Source organism: Geotrypetes seraphini, chromosome 17 (genome assembly GCF_902459505.1).
Source record: "Geotrypetes seraphini chromosome 17, aGeoSer1.1, whole genome shotgun sequence".
Classification (NCBI taxonomy): domain Eukaryota; kingdom Metazoa; phylum Chordata; class Amphibia; order Gymnophiona; family Dermophiidae; genus Geotrypetes; species Geotrypetes seraphini.
In genome coordinates this window covers 40,535,649-40,555,126 of record NC_047100.1, presented here as the reverse complement: position 1 = coordinate 40,555,126, position 19,478 = coordinate 40,535,649, and the positions used below count along the sequence as shown (strand labels likewise).

General features: G+C 44.4%; 1 protein-coding gene across 2 annotated transcripts in view; it reads left to right on the top strand.

The window, feature by feature from the left end:
* BAP1 (BRCA1 associated protein 1) overlaps positions 1–19,478 on the top strand; it is a 108,690-nt gene that overhangs the window by 11,266 nt on the left and 77,946 nt on the right. Inside the window, exons 2-4 of one of the 2 annotated variants that reach the window (XM_033926343.1) lie at positions 5,763–5,792; positions 5,872–5,926; positions 10,922–11,054. In XM_033926343.1, the coding sequence (XP_033782234.1) occupies positions 5,763–5,792; positions 5,872–5,926; positions 10,922–11,054 (218 nt within the window). Of the gene's footprint in view, positions 1–5,762; positions 5,793–5,871; positions 5,927–10,921; positions 11,055–19,478 lie in introns of those variants that run through there. The other variant, XM_033926344.1, reaches the window with a different exon arrangement.

Here is a 19,478-nt window from a genome sequence, read left to right as displayed (position 1 = left end):
CGTCTTCACAACCTCCAATCGCTCTGTCAGCAGGTGCTGTCCCAGCACTCCATTTCTGCAAAGCAGATGATGATTCTCTTGGGTCACATGGCCTCCACGGTTCATGTCACACCCCTGGCACGGCTTCACCTGCGCACTCCTCAATGGACCCTGGCTCTCCAGTGGTCTCAAGCGACAGACTCTTGCTCACGACACATATCTGTGACATCGTCTCTTCGTCAGTCTCTGCAATGGTGGTTGATATCCTCAAATCTCTCCAGGGGCCTTCTATTCCATCTGCCTCCTCATCATCTGGTCATCACCACCGACGCCTCCCCTTATGCATGGGGAGCCCATCTGAACGAGTTCCAAACTCAGGGCCTTTGGACTCCTCAGGAAAAGAAGCATCACATCAATTTCCTGGAACTCAGGGCAATGTTCTATGCCCTCAAGGCCTTCCAACACCTTCTATTTCCTCAAGTCCTTCTAATTTGCACAGACAACCAGGTAGCTATGTACTACATCAACAAGCAAGGGGGAACGGGCTCTCGCCTCTTATGCCAGGAAGCCCAGAGAATCTGGTCTTGGGCATCCTCGCGCCGCTTATTCCTGAAAGCAATTTATATTCAGGGAGAACAGAACTACCTAGCGGACAAGCTCAGCAGAGTTCTCCAACCCCACGAATGGACTCTCGACCCATCGACTCTACAGTCCATCTTTGCACAATGGGGCACTCCTCAGGTGGACCTCTTTGCAGCTCCTCACAATCATCAGTTGCCCCAATTCTGCTCCAGACTTTACTCTCCTCACCGTCTGGCAGCGGATGCATTTCTTCTGGATTGGTCCAATCTGTTCCTTTATGCTTTCCCTCCTCTGCCTCTCATGCTTCGGACCTTGTTCAAACTAAAGAGGGAACGAGCCACCATGATCCTGATTGCACCACGGTGGCCCAGGCAGCATTGGTTCTCCCTTCTACTTCAACTCAGTTCCAGGGATCCATTTCTACTTCCACTGTTTCCATCTCTGCTTACACAAGATCAGGAAACCCTCCTCCATCCCAACCTGCAATCTCTGCACCTGACAGCTTGGTATCTCTCGGGCTGACTTCGACTGATTCTTTGTTATCTCAGCCTGTTCGCTCCATCCTGGACGCCTCCAGGAAACCAGCCACTCTACAATGTTACCATCAAAAGTGGACGAGGTTTTCTTCTTGGTGTCTCCTACATCATCATGACCCCAGGTCTCTTGCTGTGGAACCTCTATTAGATTATTTGCTTTCTCTGTCTACTTCTGGTCTCAAGTCTACTTCCATCAGAGTTCATCTCAGTGCCATTACGGCTTTTCATGAGCCAGTCCAGGGGAAACTCCTTTCAGCTCATCCCCTGGTCTCCAGATTCATGCGAGGTCTTTTCAATCTGAAACCACCTCTCAAAGCACCTCCGGTGATCTGGGATCTGAACGTGGTTCTCTCCGCCTTGATGAAGCCTCCATTTGAACCCTTGGCTACTGCCTCTTTCAAGTTCCTCACTTGGAAGGTACTTTTTCTTATTGCTCTCACCTCTGCCAGGAGGGTCAGTGAGCTACATGCACTAGTTTCTGATCCACCTTTCACTGTCTTTCATCACGACAAGGTGGTTTTACGTACACATCCAAAGTTTCTCCCTAAGGTTGTTTCTGAGTTCCATCTCAACCAATCTATTGTACTACCTGTTTTTTTCCCTAAACCTCACTCTCATTCCGGGGAACAGGCTCTTCATACTTTGGACTGTAAGCGGGCCTTAGCTTACTATTTAGACCGTACTAAGCCCCACAGATCATCTCCCCAACTTTTTCTGTCCTTTGACCCGAATAAATTGGGACGTCCTGTTTCTAAGCGCACACTATCTAATTGGCTTGCTGCGTGCATTTCGTTCTGCTATGCTCAGTCCGGACTGACACTGGAAGGTTCTGTCACGGCACATAGAATTAGAGCTATGGCAGCATCTGTAGCTTTCCTCCGTTCCACGCCCATTGAGGAAATCTGCAAAGCTGCTACGTGGTCCTCAGTCCATACTTTTACATCTCATTATTGTCTGGATGTTTTCTCCAGACGGGATGGACATTTCGGCCAATCTGTTTTACAAAATTTGTTTTCCTAATGGCCAACCTTCCCTCCATCCCTCTTTTTGTTAGCTTGGAGGTCACCCATCAGTCAAGAATATGCTGCCTGCTTGTCCTGGGATAAAGCACAGTTACTTACCGTAACAGGTGTTATCCAGGGACAGCAGGCAGATATTCTTGCGTCCCACCCACCTCCCCGGGTTGGCTTCTTAGCTGGCTTATCTTAACTGAGGGACCGCGCGTCGGGGTCGGGCGGGAAGGCACTCGCGCATGCGCGGTGCGGTCTCTAGAACTTTCCAAGTTCTTAGAGTGCAATCACTCTAAAAGTGTCCGTACCGGGGCTCCGTCGGTGCCGTCACCCATCAGTCAAGAATATCTGCCTGCTGTCCCTGGATAACACCTGTTACGGTAAGTAACTGTGCTATTTTGCACAAATTCTGTGTTGCAGAGAATTACTCTAGAACAGGGGTAGGGAACTCCGGTCCTTGAGAGTCGTATTCCAGTCGGGTTTTCAGGATTTCCCCAATGAATATGCATGAGATCTATTTGCATGCACTGCTTTCAATGCATATTCATTGGGGAAATCCTGAAAACCTGACTGGAATATGGCTCTCGAGGCATTATGACATCACAATCTCAACTCTGGAATGTTGATACTATTTGGGTTTCTGCCAGGTACTTGGGACCTGGGTTGGCTACTGTTGGAAACAGGATACTGGGCTTGATGGACTTTTGGTCTGTCCCAGTATGGCAATTCTTATTATGTTTTTAATCAAAATGGACTTTTCCTGAGACAGTATGTCTGAGGTTATGTAATTTTGAATGAAAGTGTTGTTCCAGTTCAGTTGAAGTGGGAGGGTGATCTTGTGGGGCCTGTTTCAAGTGGTTTACCTCAAAAAGTGTGTTGACTAATCTAAATAGTTCTTTAGTATCTAATACTGATATATAAGGAGAGATCTTTTATATGTGATCATGAATTTGCCATATTGCTGCCAAGAGATTGTGAATTAGTAGTCGCCTTATTGTCCCTTACGGCATGCCTGATGTGACATTCCAGCACTGCTGCTGACTTGCCACAGGCTCTAGGCAGGAAAAGTATGAGCTCGGCAGTTAAGAGAGTCACACCAGGGTTTGGCCCTGGTTCACAGATAGGCGTGTCTGCCTATCCGAGTTCAGGCATGCCAGAATCTAGCTACTGGCAACAGAAATAAACTCCTTTTGCCACTTTTGAATCAGCCTAGAACCAATCACACAACACCTTCCAGAGTGTTAGGGAAAGCACAGGCATATTTCCCTTTGAATAAAACTAGTAGTAATTTACTGACTAGCCTGAAGGGGAGCCAGTGAGAGCCTTGGCCCATTCCAGTAGTTCCTAGGTGTGGGCGGAGTTTCCCTAGAGATATAAAAGGAGCTCCTTACTGAGCAGAAGAGGGGAGAGGGAGGAACATAAGAAGTTGCCTCCACTGGGTCAGACCAGAGGTCCATCGCGCCCAGCGGTCCGCTCCTGCGGCGGCCCATCAGGTCTATGACCTGTGAAGTGGTTCCTGACCATTTCTCTAACCTACCTCTACTTCTATCTGTACCCCTCAATCCCCTTATCCTTTAGGAACCTATCTAAACCTTCCTTGAACCCCTGTAATATGCTCTGGCCTATCACAACCTCCGGAAGCGCGTTCCATGTGTCAACCACCCTCTGGGTAAAAAAGAACTTCCTAGCATTTGTTCTAAACCTGTCCCCTTGTACTTGTGGTTCCCCACAGTCTGAAGAATCTGTCCCTGTCTACCTTCTCTATGCCCCTCAGGATTTTGAAGGTTTCTATCATGTCTCCTCTAAGTCTCCGCTTTTCCAGGGAGAACAGCCCCAGCATTTTCAACCTGTCAGCGTATGAAAAGTTTTCCATACCTTTTATCAGTTTAGTCGCTCTTCTCTGGACCCCCTCAAGTACTGCCATGTCCTTCTTGAGGTATGGCGACCAGTACTGGACGGCGAGCAGACCAGTCTCTGGAGAGAAGCACACAAGAGCCTTTGAACTTCCCTGATGGTAGAGCCCAGCTGAACCCTAGTGAGGTTGGGAAGTGCTTAAGCTGGAGGAGAATTTCCACAGGCCAGAACTGGAGCTGATTAATACTTCAGAAGGTATGGCAATAGAAGAGGAGTTTATTTCTGAGAATGAGTTTCCAGGATAAGTGGAGGTCTGCTAACAATGCTCAGTCTAGTCCAACTATCTAAAAGTGTGCTATATTAAAAAGGACTTACCTGTTTTGTTTTGGTTTTTTGTGGAAGTTTAAACCAGGAAGTGAACTGTGGAACAACTACCTATAGGTGCTGGAGGTGAGAAGGTTCCTTTTTGAACTGAGTTTTTCCAGGAACCATAGGGCTGTGGGTGATTAAAGGAATCAAGAACTGTTTGAACTGTGCAAGAAGCCTATTCGTTTTGCTGCAAAGGTTTCTTTTTTGTGTTTATTTTGTCTCTCCATTTTGAGAACTGGAAGGAACAATGAAATAAGCTTATGAGACATTATTGTGAACTAATTTTGGATTACAGTACTCCCCCCGATATTCGCGGGGGTTCCGTTCCAGGAACCCCCGCAAATCTTGAAAAACCGCGAATACGGTTTTTCATGGGGCAGACTGAAGAGGGCAGCGGGAGAGGGCAGCAGGAGAGCAGCCAGAGCGCCGTGAGTGCGGGAAATCACTCGCAGTATGCTCCGACCACCTCTTCCTGCACTAAGTCGGGCCTTATCCAATCAGGAGCTGCTTGTCAAAGCAGTTCCTGATTGGATAAGGCCCGACTTAGTGCAGGAAGAGGCGGTCGGAGCATACCGCGAGTGATTTCCTGCACTCACGGCGCTCCGGCTGCTCTCTCCTGCCTCTCCTTGTTGGCAGTTCGCTGTTAGAAAATACCGCAAATGACCGGGATCGCGAACAACCGGGGGAACACTGTATTTGTTTTCTTTCCTCATCAGAAGCAACTGCAACTTAGTTTACTTTATCTGCCTGAGAGTTTGGGGGAAAAAAACCTTGAAACAGCTATGGCTTTACTCCAGCCAAGACGTGGCAACTCTTCTGCTGTGAAAAGCCTGTGGAACCCAGAGTACTGCTGTGGTGTGCTTAAAGCATTTTGTTTTATTGACAGTTTGTAGTTACCAATTGCTTATTGTTTTGGTCTTTTGTGTTTTATTTATACAGTATTTGTATATATAATATTTTTTTTATTTTGTTTTGACTAGATTACATAGTCTTCAAGACAATGTTAAAAACTTTTTTTATTTTCCAAGAAGTCTTTGGTGTAGATCCTCCACTGTCACATATGTTTATTGAATCCTGCAAATAGCGAGTCGGGGTGCTGAGTCCTGTGGCCATCACAGTTTTCAACAATTTGTATTTTGGTCTGTTTGTTTTTCTTTCAGTCTATCTCTTGTTTGATTTGTGTTGTAGGTAGGATAGGTCTGTCCTATATATTATGGAGTTCTTTTTATTTGTTTTATTTACGTCTATAAACTGCTTGGACCTGTCGTGAGATCAAGCGGTATATTAAGTTTTTTAATAAGCATAACATACTGCATATATCTGAATATTAAGCAGTAATAATAAATTTACAATTTTTACCTTGCAACTATAAATAGCAATAACCAACATTTCATATTTTTGTAAGGAAGGTTTCTTTTTCTCATTTCTGTAGGTCTGTTCACTCTTCTAGTTGAGGATTTTGGTGAGTGGAATCTCATCTTTGGATTTGCTGGGAGGGCTTGGACTTATCTGCTGGACTTATCTGTTATCTCTCTTTACAGGTGTCAAAGGGGTGCAGGTGGAAGAGATCTATGATTTGCAGAGCAAATGCCAGAGGTAAGGAAGGTACTGATGTGCTGCAGAGTTTTATATTGGGTGTCTGGTTCTTGAAGAATGGGCTCCTTAGGAGTAATTTTACCAAGAGAAGCCTAGTTTTAGGTGCTAAAGAAAATACCTAATTTCCATTATTTGTCTCATACAGGCATAATAAATTCTCTCTTATAACACATTGACTAGTGTGAAAATAGGAGTGCAAGTTCCATAGTGTGTTCTTTTTCACGGAGGGCATACTTAGGGTGGGATGTGGATGCAGTCTGCACTAAAGCACACGGATTATAAAATCCCATACTTTACATGCTATCAGTTGCACCAGCCTTGGATCGAGTGTAAGTGGTAGAGCTTAGAAGTATGCACATTCTTTTGGCACCTATGTTAGTATTTTATAAAATCAAATAGGCACATACTTAATAAAATAGTGTTAACTACATACAAGTTTATAAAACTACCCTCCATAGGCACAGCCTGAGTTATAATGTTGGGGACTCTGAAAAGAGAGTTTGCAACCAGGTAAACACAATATGGTCTATCCAGTCTGTCCAACCATGTCATCTACAGTCACGTCCTTATTTTTAGAGATCCTACACACTTACCCCATGCTTTCTAATCTGAGTATTTTATATTGCTATTATCCAGAAAACCAAAAATAAAGAGCAAATTGTTGAAAAACACGAATCCAAATAATATACAGTCAAACCTCGGTTTACGAGTGCACCGGTTTGCGAGTGTTTTGCAAGACGAGCAAAGCATTGACTCGATTTGCGAGTCTCCTTGCCCGTGAACCGGCAGCTCCCACCTGCCCAAACTGAAAGCTTACCCCCCAGTGTGGCACCAGCACGCAGTACCAAGCCACAGGAGGTGCCTGTGCCCGAAGATCTTGCCTCTCCTCTGATTAGGCCTTGAGCATCTGCGCATGCTCAAGGCCTTCTGGCTCCCGCCTCTCTCTGAGGTTCTCGGAGAGAACGAGAGCCAGAAGGCCTTGAGCATGCGCAGATGCTCAAGGCCCAGTCGGAGGAGAGGCACGATCTTCGGGCACCGGCACCTCCTGTAGCTTGGTGCTGCGTGCCAGTGGGGGGGTAAGCTTGCAGTTTGGGTGGATGGGGGATGCCAGTTCGCACAGGGGGGGGGCAGGCGTGCGTTTGTGAAGGGGGATGATGCTGGTTCATGGGCAGCATTTGGGGGCGGGGGGATGCCAGTTTGCGAGGGGAGGAGATGTAGAAGCACACCAGTGGCCTCTGGAGTGGGGGGGTCTTTTGGGGGTGGGGTGGGTGGAGCAGCACCGGGGGGATGGGAGGTGGAACGAATCAAGCGAGTTTCCATTATTTTCTATGGGGAAACTCGCTTTAATGTAATAGTAAATTGGTTTACGAGCATGCTTCTGGAATGAATTATGCTCGTAAACCAAGGTTCCACTGTAAATATATTCTGTCACACTAAAGGCTTGCTCACTAGTGGATGCTAAACAAACTTCTATAAGTGCAGAAAAAAGCCTCAATTACATCTGCTGCAGCAAATTACATAAAGTAAAGCTTTTATGCACAAGTTTCTTCAGTTCAGATAAAAAATTTAGAGGAAATAGTTCAACATCAGGATATAAGAATGGATAAAGTTGAGAAGCAGGTCTCTGAGTTAAAAAATTCTTCTAATATGCATTTCAGTGATAAAGGACTGTTGGTTAGGAAGATTGAGAACCTGGAGAATGCAAACAGGAATTTAAATCTTAGATTGATTAATATTCCGGTCTCCAGGCTACAGTCGCCTAAGGAATTATTTCAACTGTTCTTAACCTCTGTCTTATAGTATCCGGAGACAACTATACCCCCATTACAGAAACTGTACTAGCTAAATGTTCCTAAAGAATTAAAGCAGGATTTGGAAAACCAATCAGCAGAATGAAATATCACAGACATCCTGGAATCTTCACAGAGTGAAATTTCTGTAAGGGCCACATTGCTTGTGACCTTTGTCTTTTTACAAGATAAAGAAACTATTCTCCGCCTATTCTTTAGAGCTCAGAATGTTGAATTTTTTAGAAGTAAAATAGCTGTTTTTCCTGACGTCTCTAAGTGGACGCAGTCTCGGCAGAAAAATTCTTAATGTTACTTCAATCTGTATTAAGTTTAGGAGCTACCTTTCAGCTGCGCTTTCCTTGCAAATGTTGTATTAACTGTCAGTCCAATAGATAAGTCTTTTACGAACCCAGTCAATTACAATTTTTCTTGGAGGGCAAAGCTGCTTCAGTAGTCCCAGAGATGCCTACGGATAGCACTACCCAGATTGTTTAGTATGAAATATTTCCTTTTTCCTACTGGCAATTCCTCTCTATGCACCCAAGCATCCTTCTGGCTTTTGTCTTTTCTACCTGTTTGACCACCTTAGGATCATCACATGTGATCACACCCAAGTCTGCTCTTCTTTCTTGCACAAATATTCTGTATAGCCTAAATTATTGCACTGTTCCCAAATGCATGATCTTGCATTTTTTATTTTTTTTTGCATTAAATCCTAGCTGCCAAATTCTGGATTATTCTTCAAGCTGGTAAATAGCTGTATCCAGTCATGGTTCTCTCTGAATCATGTTTCTATGGCTGTGACCACCATTAGATCCATATCGGTCTCGTTCATCATACACTTTAGAACCTTATTTCCTATATTAGGGGCATTGGTATATACTACTTTCCAGATGTTGCCCCTTTTTCCCATTTCTGTAGAAGGTTTTAATGCTTCACTCACTTGAGTGCTTTGATCACCCAACCCCAACGAGTCTAGTTTAAAGCTCTCTTCAGTAGGTTAACCAGCTGCTGAAGACATTTCTTTTTTTCTTTGATAGATGAATACTATCTCTGCTCAGCAGCCCTTGGAAAATCATCCCATGGTCCAGGAAACCAAAATTCTCTCAATGACACCATCTGACGATGTCGCAATTAATGTAAAGATTGTGAATCAGATATGTTCACTTGCTCTGAACCACAGCCATTGTGAATAGGGATTCTCTTCTTATTTTCTTAGCCTTTTGAGAATGAGGTTTAGTATGCTATATATTTTTCATGTGCTTTGCTCGAGTAATTCATTATTAAACGTCTTTTGAACTTAATATCAAACTGGAGTCCCCTATACCCCAAAAATGAAGCCCAGTTCACCTATATGCGGATGCCTCCGGCACACCTAAGTGACACCTAAGTCACGTCTACCTAGTGCCCAGCTCACACTCAAAAGTAGACCTGCTTTTGTAATGCCTACATTTTAGACATGTTAGGACGCTGAGTGGCATGCAATTCTATAAATGGACATCTATTTCGAAGCCACACCTACGCATATCCCGTTAGGCGCAGATTTTTCCGATGAGCGTTCACAAAATTGTGGATACCTATTTTGTAAATCGCGTCCAGCCTTTGGACATCTAACTTCCAATTATTGCATGTTAAAGTTATCAATTGGGCTTATTATCCACTTTGTTTGGACACCTAAGTCGATGGACGTCCACACTATTAGGAATTCTATGAGCGTCGGAGCTGTTACCATTGTGGCCAGCGCTAAAAACCATGCTACAATTTTGTAAAAAGGGAGGAGGGGGAGGTTATTTATTTAAAAAAATTTATAACCTGCTTAGATCTAAGTGATTCACAATATACACAATCAGCAATAGACAATATAAGACCAGATAATTTACATCCATATAAAAATTCTCCAGTTTAAGTAATCATTCAAGAGAAAACTTCTACAAATAAAGTTGTCTTCAACACCTTAAATTTCTGAATATCATGAAGTAACTTTAAGAAGGTGTTGAAGACAATTTTATTTGTTACTGCCGTGGCTGGCGTTAAAATCTTCGCTACAGGTTTGTAAAGGGGAGAAGGGGTAAATAAATAAAAAGGATAATACTTTTATTCAGCCATTGCTGAATCACAGTAAGTTATATATACTGTATTTCCCCATGTATAGGCTGCAGGAAATCCCAATGTAGGTTTTAAAACTCTTAAATAAGCCACTCCAGGTTACTAGCCGCAGCTTATCTAAGAGTTTTAAAACCTACATCGGCCTATACAATGGGGCAGCCTATACATCATGCCCCCCCTTCCTTTAAATATCTCCTGGATAGCTGACGGCTGCCTCTTCCAATTAGGCTATGCAGGGCAGGAGCGATGTTTGCGATCTCAAGCTTCGCCCTACACTGCTTCCTGATTGGCTGCCATAACAAAAACTGACAGCAGCCAATCAGGAAGCGGTGTGAGGCAAGGCTTGAGATCGCAAACATCGCTCCTGCCCTGCACAGCGTGTTTGGAGGTGGCGGCCGTCCAGGAGGTTTTTACCGGCAAGGGAGGTATTTAAGGGGGGAGGGGATGATGTATAGGCCGCCCCATTTAAGCAAGCTGCACCCACTAGGCTGGCTTGCAAAATCGATTTTATAGGCCGCGGCTTATACATGGGGAAATGAGGTAGCTGATATTTTGAGAGGCCCTTGAATTAAAGTATGTATGTGCAGACCCAGGTCTAAGTTTGGAGTTTGGGAAGTCCTAAAGAAGCAGGGTAAGTAAATGCAGCCCTTGCAGTAAGTTTTTTTTTTTTTGTGCCTTCTTGCAAGTTATGTTCACAGTATAGCTATAATTTTGGAGATGGGTGGATATACATTTGATGATGAGCCTAAGAGAACAGGTATAGTTCATTATCACTGAGTATTTATGGCTAAAACAGTTCGATTTATTCAGATGCAGCACAACCTGAACAGCTGCAGTGACATGATGAAATACCTTTTTCCCCTTTGCTTACTGACTGGAAAGTTTGAGGCTTGGGTTTTTAAATGGGGAGCAAGGATGATTTCAGAGAAGGGAATATATTTATTTTATTGCTATTTTGATGCTATGTTGAAATTTGTTTTAATTTCTACTTTTGACTGATGAGGCAGAATATATAAGCATTACATTTTGGTATGGCAGTGGAGTGCCTTGGAACTGCCCATGACTCTTAACCGCCTTTGTATTCTCTTCCTTCTCCCAGTCCAGTCTATGGCTTCATCTTCCTGTTCAAATGGATCGAGGAACGGCGTTCTCGCAGGAAAGTCTCTACACTGGTGGATGAGACCTCGGTGATAGATGATGAGATTGTCAATAATATGTTCTTTGCTCACCAGGTGCGTGGATGGATTTGGAAGGCAGTATTGTGGCATCAGCCTGTTTACTTTTTATTTAAAAACGTGTCGAATCATTTTGTTGTTTCTCCTTTCAACTGCTAAAATGACACTAGTTGACAAAATAGCCAGTGGTATTTTTTTTGTTAAGTTCTATAATTGTATTAAGGTTTATGCATTCAACAGAGAACTAATCCAGAAGGAAAACTCTTTTAATAAACAAAGAATAATATAACCTCCTGTATAAAGAATGTCAAGGTAAATATTCAAAGTTATAGACTTTTGTTACTGATTGATTTTCTGAACAGCTGACCATACGATAAGAAACTGGAGCATGTGATCATTCCCCTTGACCTCTGCACTCTTAGACTTATTATAGAACAAAGTTTTGCCAAAAATGCACAGTAGGGAGTTATTTACTAATGCCGTTTTTGAAAAATTATTATTTATATTCCGCATATTCTACAATTCTATGCGTATTACAAATTATTCAGGTACTCAAGCATTTTTCTATCTGTCCCGGTGGGTCACACTCTATCTAATGTACCTGGGACAATGGGGATTAAGTTGTCAAATATATTTTATTGAGCTCAACAAAGAAAGACAATCACAGTGTAATACAGAGAACAAACTCGCATTTTGACAGGTAAAACCACAACACAGCTCCACCACTCCCACCCTCCCAACGCCCTATTCAAACCCTCCATCCCCAAGCTTCAAGCTACAAACCATAGAGTGAACCACATGGGAAGGCATGTACAAAGACTCATACATATGCAAATAACTCAAAAAGAGGCAAAGAACAGTATATCAACAGTTCAATAAGCGGCTACGAGCCAGGGGAGGCATGGTGTTCCAAAATGGCTCTCAGATGTGCTGAAAAGAGCGCCCCTGGAGAGCGGAGAAATCCAGCACATCCCTTCGTTCCCACATCAGGAGTGTAAACAGATGACACCGCTAAAGGGATTAATCCGGCGCCTCCACCTCCAGCCATTTGAGCAGAATGTATTTCAGAGCAACGAGGATTGTCCACATGAAAGCAGCAGCCCCCTGTCTGCATGGAAAATAATGGAGAGAAGCACCAAATAGAAATAATGGATAACGTTGTATAGTGACGTTCCAGAGGCGCTCCACAATAAGAAATATGACATCCCAAAAGGACCGAATAGTAGGACAGGCCCAAAACATATGTCCCAAACCAGCCTCAGGTGCCTGACACTTAAGACAGGCAGCCGACGCTCGAACCCAGAGAGATAAGCCCTCTTAGGAGAAATGTACAATCGTAAGACCAACTTATAATGTTGTTCCCAAAAAGTAGTATATTTATGAAAAGCAGACAATTTTCTAACAGCTTGAGATCACGAGCCCAGGCATCTCACAATCTAGAATGGTCAAATAGGGCAGAGTACGGTACTGGGATTTAAGAAAGGATTGGACAGTTTCCTGCTGGAAAAGAGGATAGAAGGGTATAAATAGAGGATTACTGCACAGGTCCTGGACCTGTTGGGCCGCCGCGTGAGCGGACTGCTGGGTATGATGGACCTCAGGTCTGACCCAGCAGAGGCATTGCTTATATTCTTAAGTAAAGGGGACTCATCCTTCAAGTGGCGATGGTGGAATTTAAGTGGAACAGGGAGCTGGGAGCCAATGGTGAATGCCGTAGACAACAATTCCTGACAAGAAGCCGTTAAATGACAAGATTGTAGGGAAGTAAGGTAATGATGAATCTGCATATAAGCAAATCCATCAGTGTGAGGAAGATCAAAGTCTTCCCGCAGCTGAGCAAAGGACTTGATCCTCCCGTCATCCTCAACCAATTGAAACACATAATGAATTTCCTTTGCTTCCCACTAGAGAATGACATGGTGGCAGTAACCCACTGAAACGGTGGGGGGGGGGGGGGATACATAGAATACATAGAGTATGACGGCAGAAAAGGGCTGATGGCCCAACAAGTCTGCCCACTCAAAGAATCCTCCCGCTAAAAGAACCCTCCCCTAAGCATTTCCCTGGAGTGAACCCACATGTTTATCCCATCGTTTCTTGAAGTCGAGCACGTAGCTGGCTTCGGCTTCAGTAAGTTTCTTTACTAAAGCGCCGCGAAGGTAAGGGGAGGGAGGGGAGATTCTCAGGCCGCTGAAGGGTGGTGAGGTGGATTCTGCGGGGATGGGGTGGGGAGTGGAGGGGACGGTGGTCCGGTGACGGGGACAGATTTTTCTGTGTCATTCTCTACTTCCCACCTAACAAAACTGGCCCCATCACCCCAGGAAGAAAATGGCCATTAAAGCGAAGAGGTGAAATAGTGGGACTGACAGAGTGAAATTTACAGCCTCAGTGCCAGACCCTCCACAGAGGACGGTGTAACACCGTGCGGGGAAGGAGCACAGGCTGAGTGGAAGGAACAGAATGAAAGTACGCACTAAAACGAGTAGTTTGAAAACAAGAAAGTTCCAAAGAAGTGTTGGTAAAAGTAGAAGAATCCCGAAAAAGATCATTAATATGGTGCATGCCACAGCCAATAGTCAAAAAGCAAAGATTCAACAAACCCAGGCCTCCCTTATACCAAGGAGCCACCGCCAATCAATAAGGTAGGCGAGCTCTTTTACCTGCCCAAAGAAACCGCTGAACCAAGCGTTCCAGCCGTCGTTCATTCCAAGAGGTCAAATAAAGAAGAAGCACCTGAAAGACATATAACCAACATGGAACAATAAGTATGTTGTATAAATTCACCCAACCCAGAAGCGAAAATGGAAAGCCTCTCCACAACTGCAATTTATTATTTAGGGCATGGAAGAGCGGTTCCACATTCAAGAAATACAAGCGAGATAAGTCAAGCGGTATGAGCACCCCGAAATATTTCAAAGAGGACTTAGCCCATCGCAAAGGAAACGAACCTCTCCAAGTGGTGCATACCTCAGACTGGAAGGTGAGGCGATCGATTTATCTAAATTAAGAGAGAGACCAGAGTAAAATCCAAATTCAGAGATAAGATCTAATACAGATGGCAAAGAAACCTCCTGCCGTGTAAGAATCAAAAACATATCATCAGCAAAAGCTAAAGTCTTTAATTCCACCCCAGTGACACTAAGGCCCCCGCACCTCATCAAAACGACAAAGGGTACAGAGCAAAGGTTCCAAAGAAAGAAGAAAAAGTAGGGGTGAAAGGGGGCACCCCTGCCGAGTACCCCCGAAGATAGGAAAGGAATCTGTACGTGTTCCATTAACCAACAAAGACGCCCGTGGATTAGAGTATAAAGAACGCACCGCACTGAGATAAAAGCCCCCAAGCCCAACGTACTCAAGAGTACGAAACAAAAAGGACCAGTGAACACTATCAAAAGGGGAATGCGGTGATGTGACAGTGAGCTTGCGCAAAAGAACCTTCTGCACATTGCATACCGACTGGCGACCATGGACGAAACCTACCTGGTCCTCATGGATTATTGCCCGGAGATGAGGGGCGAGACGATCAGCCTGCATACGAGAAAGAAGCTTGAGATCAGCCTCCTTACCTGGTTTCAGCAATAAAGTAATAAGCGCCTCATTGGCATAACAGGGAAAAGAGCCTCAAGTGATAGCGTCATTATAGTAAGCCAATAAAGGGCCGCACAAATGGGGGGAAAGAATGCAGTAAAATTCACCAGAAAAAAGCCGTCCAGGCCCGGGGCCTTACCAGAGTGGAGAGCCTTAATAGCCGATTCCAGTTCCTCCGCCCGGAAGGGACAGCTGAGGGTGGACAACTATGTCCTCAGAAAGTCCAGATCAGAGGTCTCAAAGTCCCTCTTTGAGGGCTGCAATCCAGTCGGGTTTTCAGGATTTCCCCAATGAATATGCATGAGATCTATGTGCATGCACTGCTTTCAATGCATATTCATTGGGGAAATCCTGAAAACCCGACTGGATTGCGGCCCTCGAGGAGGGACTTTGAAATCCCTGGTCTACGTAATCCTGAGGACTGAAGATAATCCGCCAATAAATCTGGGGAAGCATCGTCAGCAATGGGGGTTAAGTGACTTGCCCAGGACCACAAGGAGCAATGCAGGATTTGAACCCACAACCCCAGGGTGCTGGGCTATAGCTCTAACCACTGCACCACACACTCCACACACACACCACACATTACTGAATGTTATCCAAGTGTATTATTATCTTTCCAGTATCCAAGATGAGTTCTCAACCCAGTTCTCAGGATGTACCAAGCTAGTCTGGTTTTTAAGATACCCACAATGAATATGCCTGAGATAAATTTACATCTATTTAAATCTCATGCATATATATTGTGGATTTTCTGAAAACTTGACTAGCTGGGTGTGTCCTGAGAACTGTGTCGAGAACCTCAGATCCAAGAATGTTTTGGATAGTGGTGGAAAGGATAATGTTGAACAACTTGTCAGTAGATAACCAAAGATATTTTCAGATTTCAAAATAATAATGGAATAGGTGAGGGATCAGATAGTGTTCCCTTAGGCTTCCACAGCTGACGTCATGATTGTTGCTGTTTTCTCCAGAGACAGGCAGGGGATATGCAGCCCCACTTGATTGGTGCAGTCTCTGACTGAGCCAAGCAGCATTGGTACTCTCTCCAGTAGCTACAGTAAGCTTCTGAGCTTACTGAGCATTTGCAGGATTGCCTACTCCTCGAGCCCCCCCCCTCCCCTTCACCTGTCATTTTTTTTTCTGACCCACTCCTTGACAGTCGTGGCTCTCTCTCCCTCTTCAGAGAAAACCATAACAGATTACTATTTAAAGATTTTTTTTAAGCCAGAAAATCTTAGTTTTGTACTGTGTAAAAAAAAAAAAATAATCAATCACCATAAGAACTCAGTACAACAAGTGACTGTTCACTCACTCTTTCCTCTGACAGGAAGACTGACTGACTGATTTTTAATCAAACTGCGAATATTTTCCTGCCCAGTTAGCAACTGATGTAAAAAAAACCAAACAAACCAGAAACCATTGATCGGTTTGTGCATGGAAGCTGGCTGATATTTTCTGATTGCCTTCTGCGCTTCTCACATGGCGGTCGCTAGGACCATGAAGACTCTTTCTTACAATGTCCGTGCCTTCGACGATGCTACACACCGGCAAAGAAAAGATGCCAACAATTCGGCTCCCACCCCTCAGGGCCCCGTTTCGGTTCCAGTGGGGGAGGCTAGCACAAAACCGCCACAGCTGACAAATCACAAAGATTCAGCTACAGTAGCACCTCCAAGAAGAGAAAAGAATAAGAAAAAACTCCCAGTGATGCAGAGGCAAAATACTCCCTCTCCACATTTGACAACAACTCTGTTATGTCCCGCTAAACAGGCTTCAGTGTTCAGCCTTGCAGCGGTGTCTTCATCACAGGAGATTCCCACGGGCTCAGCTGCAGCCTCTCGATCCTCTCCCTTGCTTTCCCTCACAGATTTGCTGGCATTTGGACCACAGAAGGGTGCTGAGAAAGTTTCAAAGTCCAAACGGGTGTCTCTTTCGCCGGACCGGGAACAGCTACAGGTAGCCCCTGTCCAATACTCATCCTCAGACCTCCCAACATCTGCCTCAAAAGGGAAAAGTTCAGAATGCTCTCCATTTCGGTGATTCTGCCTCTCCTTCATCAGCACGATTGGTTAGCCGCCCTAGATCTCAAGGATGCTTACACTCATGTTCCAATTCATCCTTCCCATTGGAGATTTCTCCGGTTCAAATTTCTCAGTTGCCATTTCCAATACAAGGTCCTACCGTTTGGCCTCTTGTCAGCCCCACAAGTTTTCCCCAAATGCCTGGCAGTGGTGGCAGCACATTTAAGAACACAGCACCATATAGTGTTTCCGTACCTGAACGATTGGCTATTACTGGCTCATTCCAAAGACCGTCGTCTTTTCACCATTCAGACCACGGTACATACCTTGCAAAGTCTGGGCTTCATCATCAACTTCGACAAGTCCAAACTCACTCCAGTTCGTACCCTAACTTTCATCGAAGCACTTCTGGACACCACTGCTCCAAGGGCCTATCTACCTCAAGAAAGACATCTGGCTATCATAAGATTGGCAACCCAAGCCAGACATTCAACTTTTTTACCAGCTCGAGAGATATTACAACTGCTGGGCCACATGGCAGCCTCGATTGCATTGATGCCACATGCCTTACTACACATGTGTCCATGGCAGTGGTACTTCAAGTTGCACTGGAACCAGCGTCTCCACCTTCTGTCACAGCTGATTCCCCTGCCGTCCAACATCAAGGATTCCCTTCTATAGTGGATTCACTCCGTCTCCCTTCGGGCAGGTTGTCCCTTTCAGCTCCTTCTGTCTTCTCTAACATCACCACTGATGCTTCCACTCATGGGTGGGGAGCTCATCTCAACAATCTTTGCACACAGGATCAGTGGCATCAGAGCAATCCCTTCACATCAATCATCTGGAACTCAGAGCAGTGTTGTATGTGCTTCAAGCTTTTCGTCATTGGATAGGTCACAAGAACATTCAAGTGACCATGTTTTACATAAACAGGGTGGTTCTGGATCCCTCAAATTATGCAGAGAAGCTTATCGCCTCTGGTCTTATACCCTGATGCTCAGCATTGATCTTCGGACAGTCTACATTCCAGGAGATCAAAATATCCTGGCCGATTCCCTCAGCAGGAAACTCAACCCACACGAATGGGCCCTCAATCCTGCAGTACTAACATCTATCTTCCATCAATGGGGGACTCCTCAAGTGGATCTCTTCACTTGTCCCGTCAATGCACAAAGCACCCTCTTTGCTCCCTGCGTCCAGCACCATGAGCTCTAGCTAGGGATGCCTTTTCAATTAGATGGAACCACATTCTGCTCTATGCGTTCCCACTGTTCCCTTTCATCTCCAGAGTGCTTCAGAAGGTTTTAGCAGACGAAGCACATCTCATTCTCATTGCACCCAGGTGGCCCAGACAGTCTGTTTCTGGGTCTACTGGATGCACCCCCAATACCCTTGGGTGACCATCCATCTCTTCTGTCTCAACACAACGGCCAGCTGCTACATCCCAATCTCCTCAGTCTGAATCTCACGGCATGGAAATTGAAAGCTCACTCCTCATGGATCTCCCACTTTCCCAATCTGTTAAAACAGTTCTTCTTGCAGCACAACGACCAGCTACACAGAAATCATATGCAGCAAACTTCAAGCCTGGGCTATGTCTGTCCAGATGAAGTTAAATGCAGCCAAACTTAAACTTTTGTGGTTAGGACCAAAACTGTATTATCTCCCTCCCACTGTACTTCTGGACTCTAGAGCCTCCTTACAAATTGAGTTCTCCTCCAAGATTTTGGGAAAACATTTTGATTCTTCCTTACCTTTAAGGATCAGATAAACTCTCTGGTTAAGAAATGTTTTTTTTAACTTACGAATGCTGAGGAAGGCTATATCTCTTTTTCATCAACGTCACCTTTCCGTTCTGGTTCAATTAATTGTACTTTCTTGGCTAGATTATTGTAATGCTGTTTATCTTGGCATCACAAAGATCTGTCTTCAAAGACTACAATGGATTAAGAATACCGCTGCGAAGTTGATTTATGGAAAAAGCAAATTCGACCATGTGACTCCCTTGCTTTTGAGCCTTCATTGGCTCCCAGTTCATCTCAGAATTCAGTTTAAATGTATAATTTTTTTAAACTTTACATGGGATTTTTGTTCCTCTTCTATGGAACATTTAAAGATTTTCATATGCGAGAGGTACTCAACAATTTAAACGTTCCCTCCATTCCAAGAAAGGAATTAAAGGAATCAAGAATTTCAGCCTCTCTTTGGCTTTTAAATTCTCCCAATTATGGAATGCTCTTCCTTTGATTTTGAGGTGTCTTAGTTTCTTCCAATCTTTTCATAAATCCTTGAAAACTTTTCTATTTGCTAAACACTTAAAAAAATTAATTTCCATGTATTTTAGTATTTTTTTTAAATTAATTTATTGTTAACCGTGTTGAGCTTCCCATGGTTGAAGACCCAGTATATAAGGCTAAGGTTTAGTTTAGTATAGGCTCATGATCATGGTTTACAACTGCTCCGTTGCCCGCTGGACCATGTCTTCACATATCTCCTGCATTTGTCTGATTCAGGGCTCAAGACGAACTCTGTTAGACTTCATTTATCAGCAATTTCAGCATACCATTCATTGATCAACAGTCTCGCAACACCCTCTCATGGCTCGTTTCCTGAGAGGTCTCAACAATCTTAGACCTCCATTGAAAACCCCTATTCCAGCGTGGGACCTCAGTGTAGTGCCAGATAAACTGATGTCCAAACCCTTCGAACCATGGGGTTCTGCCTCTCTTACTTTCCTTTCCTGGTAGCACTCTCGTCAGCCAGAAGAGTAAATTAGCTTCAGGCCTTAGTTACGTTCTATCTGTACTTGCAATTTTTTCCTAACAAGGCACAGCTATGAACTCATCTGAAGTTCCTTAGCACAGCAGCA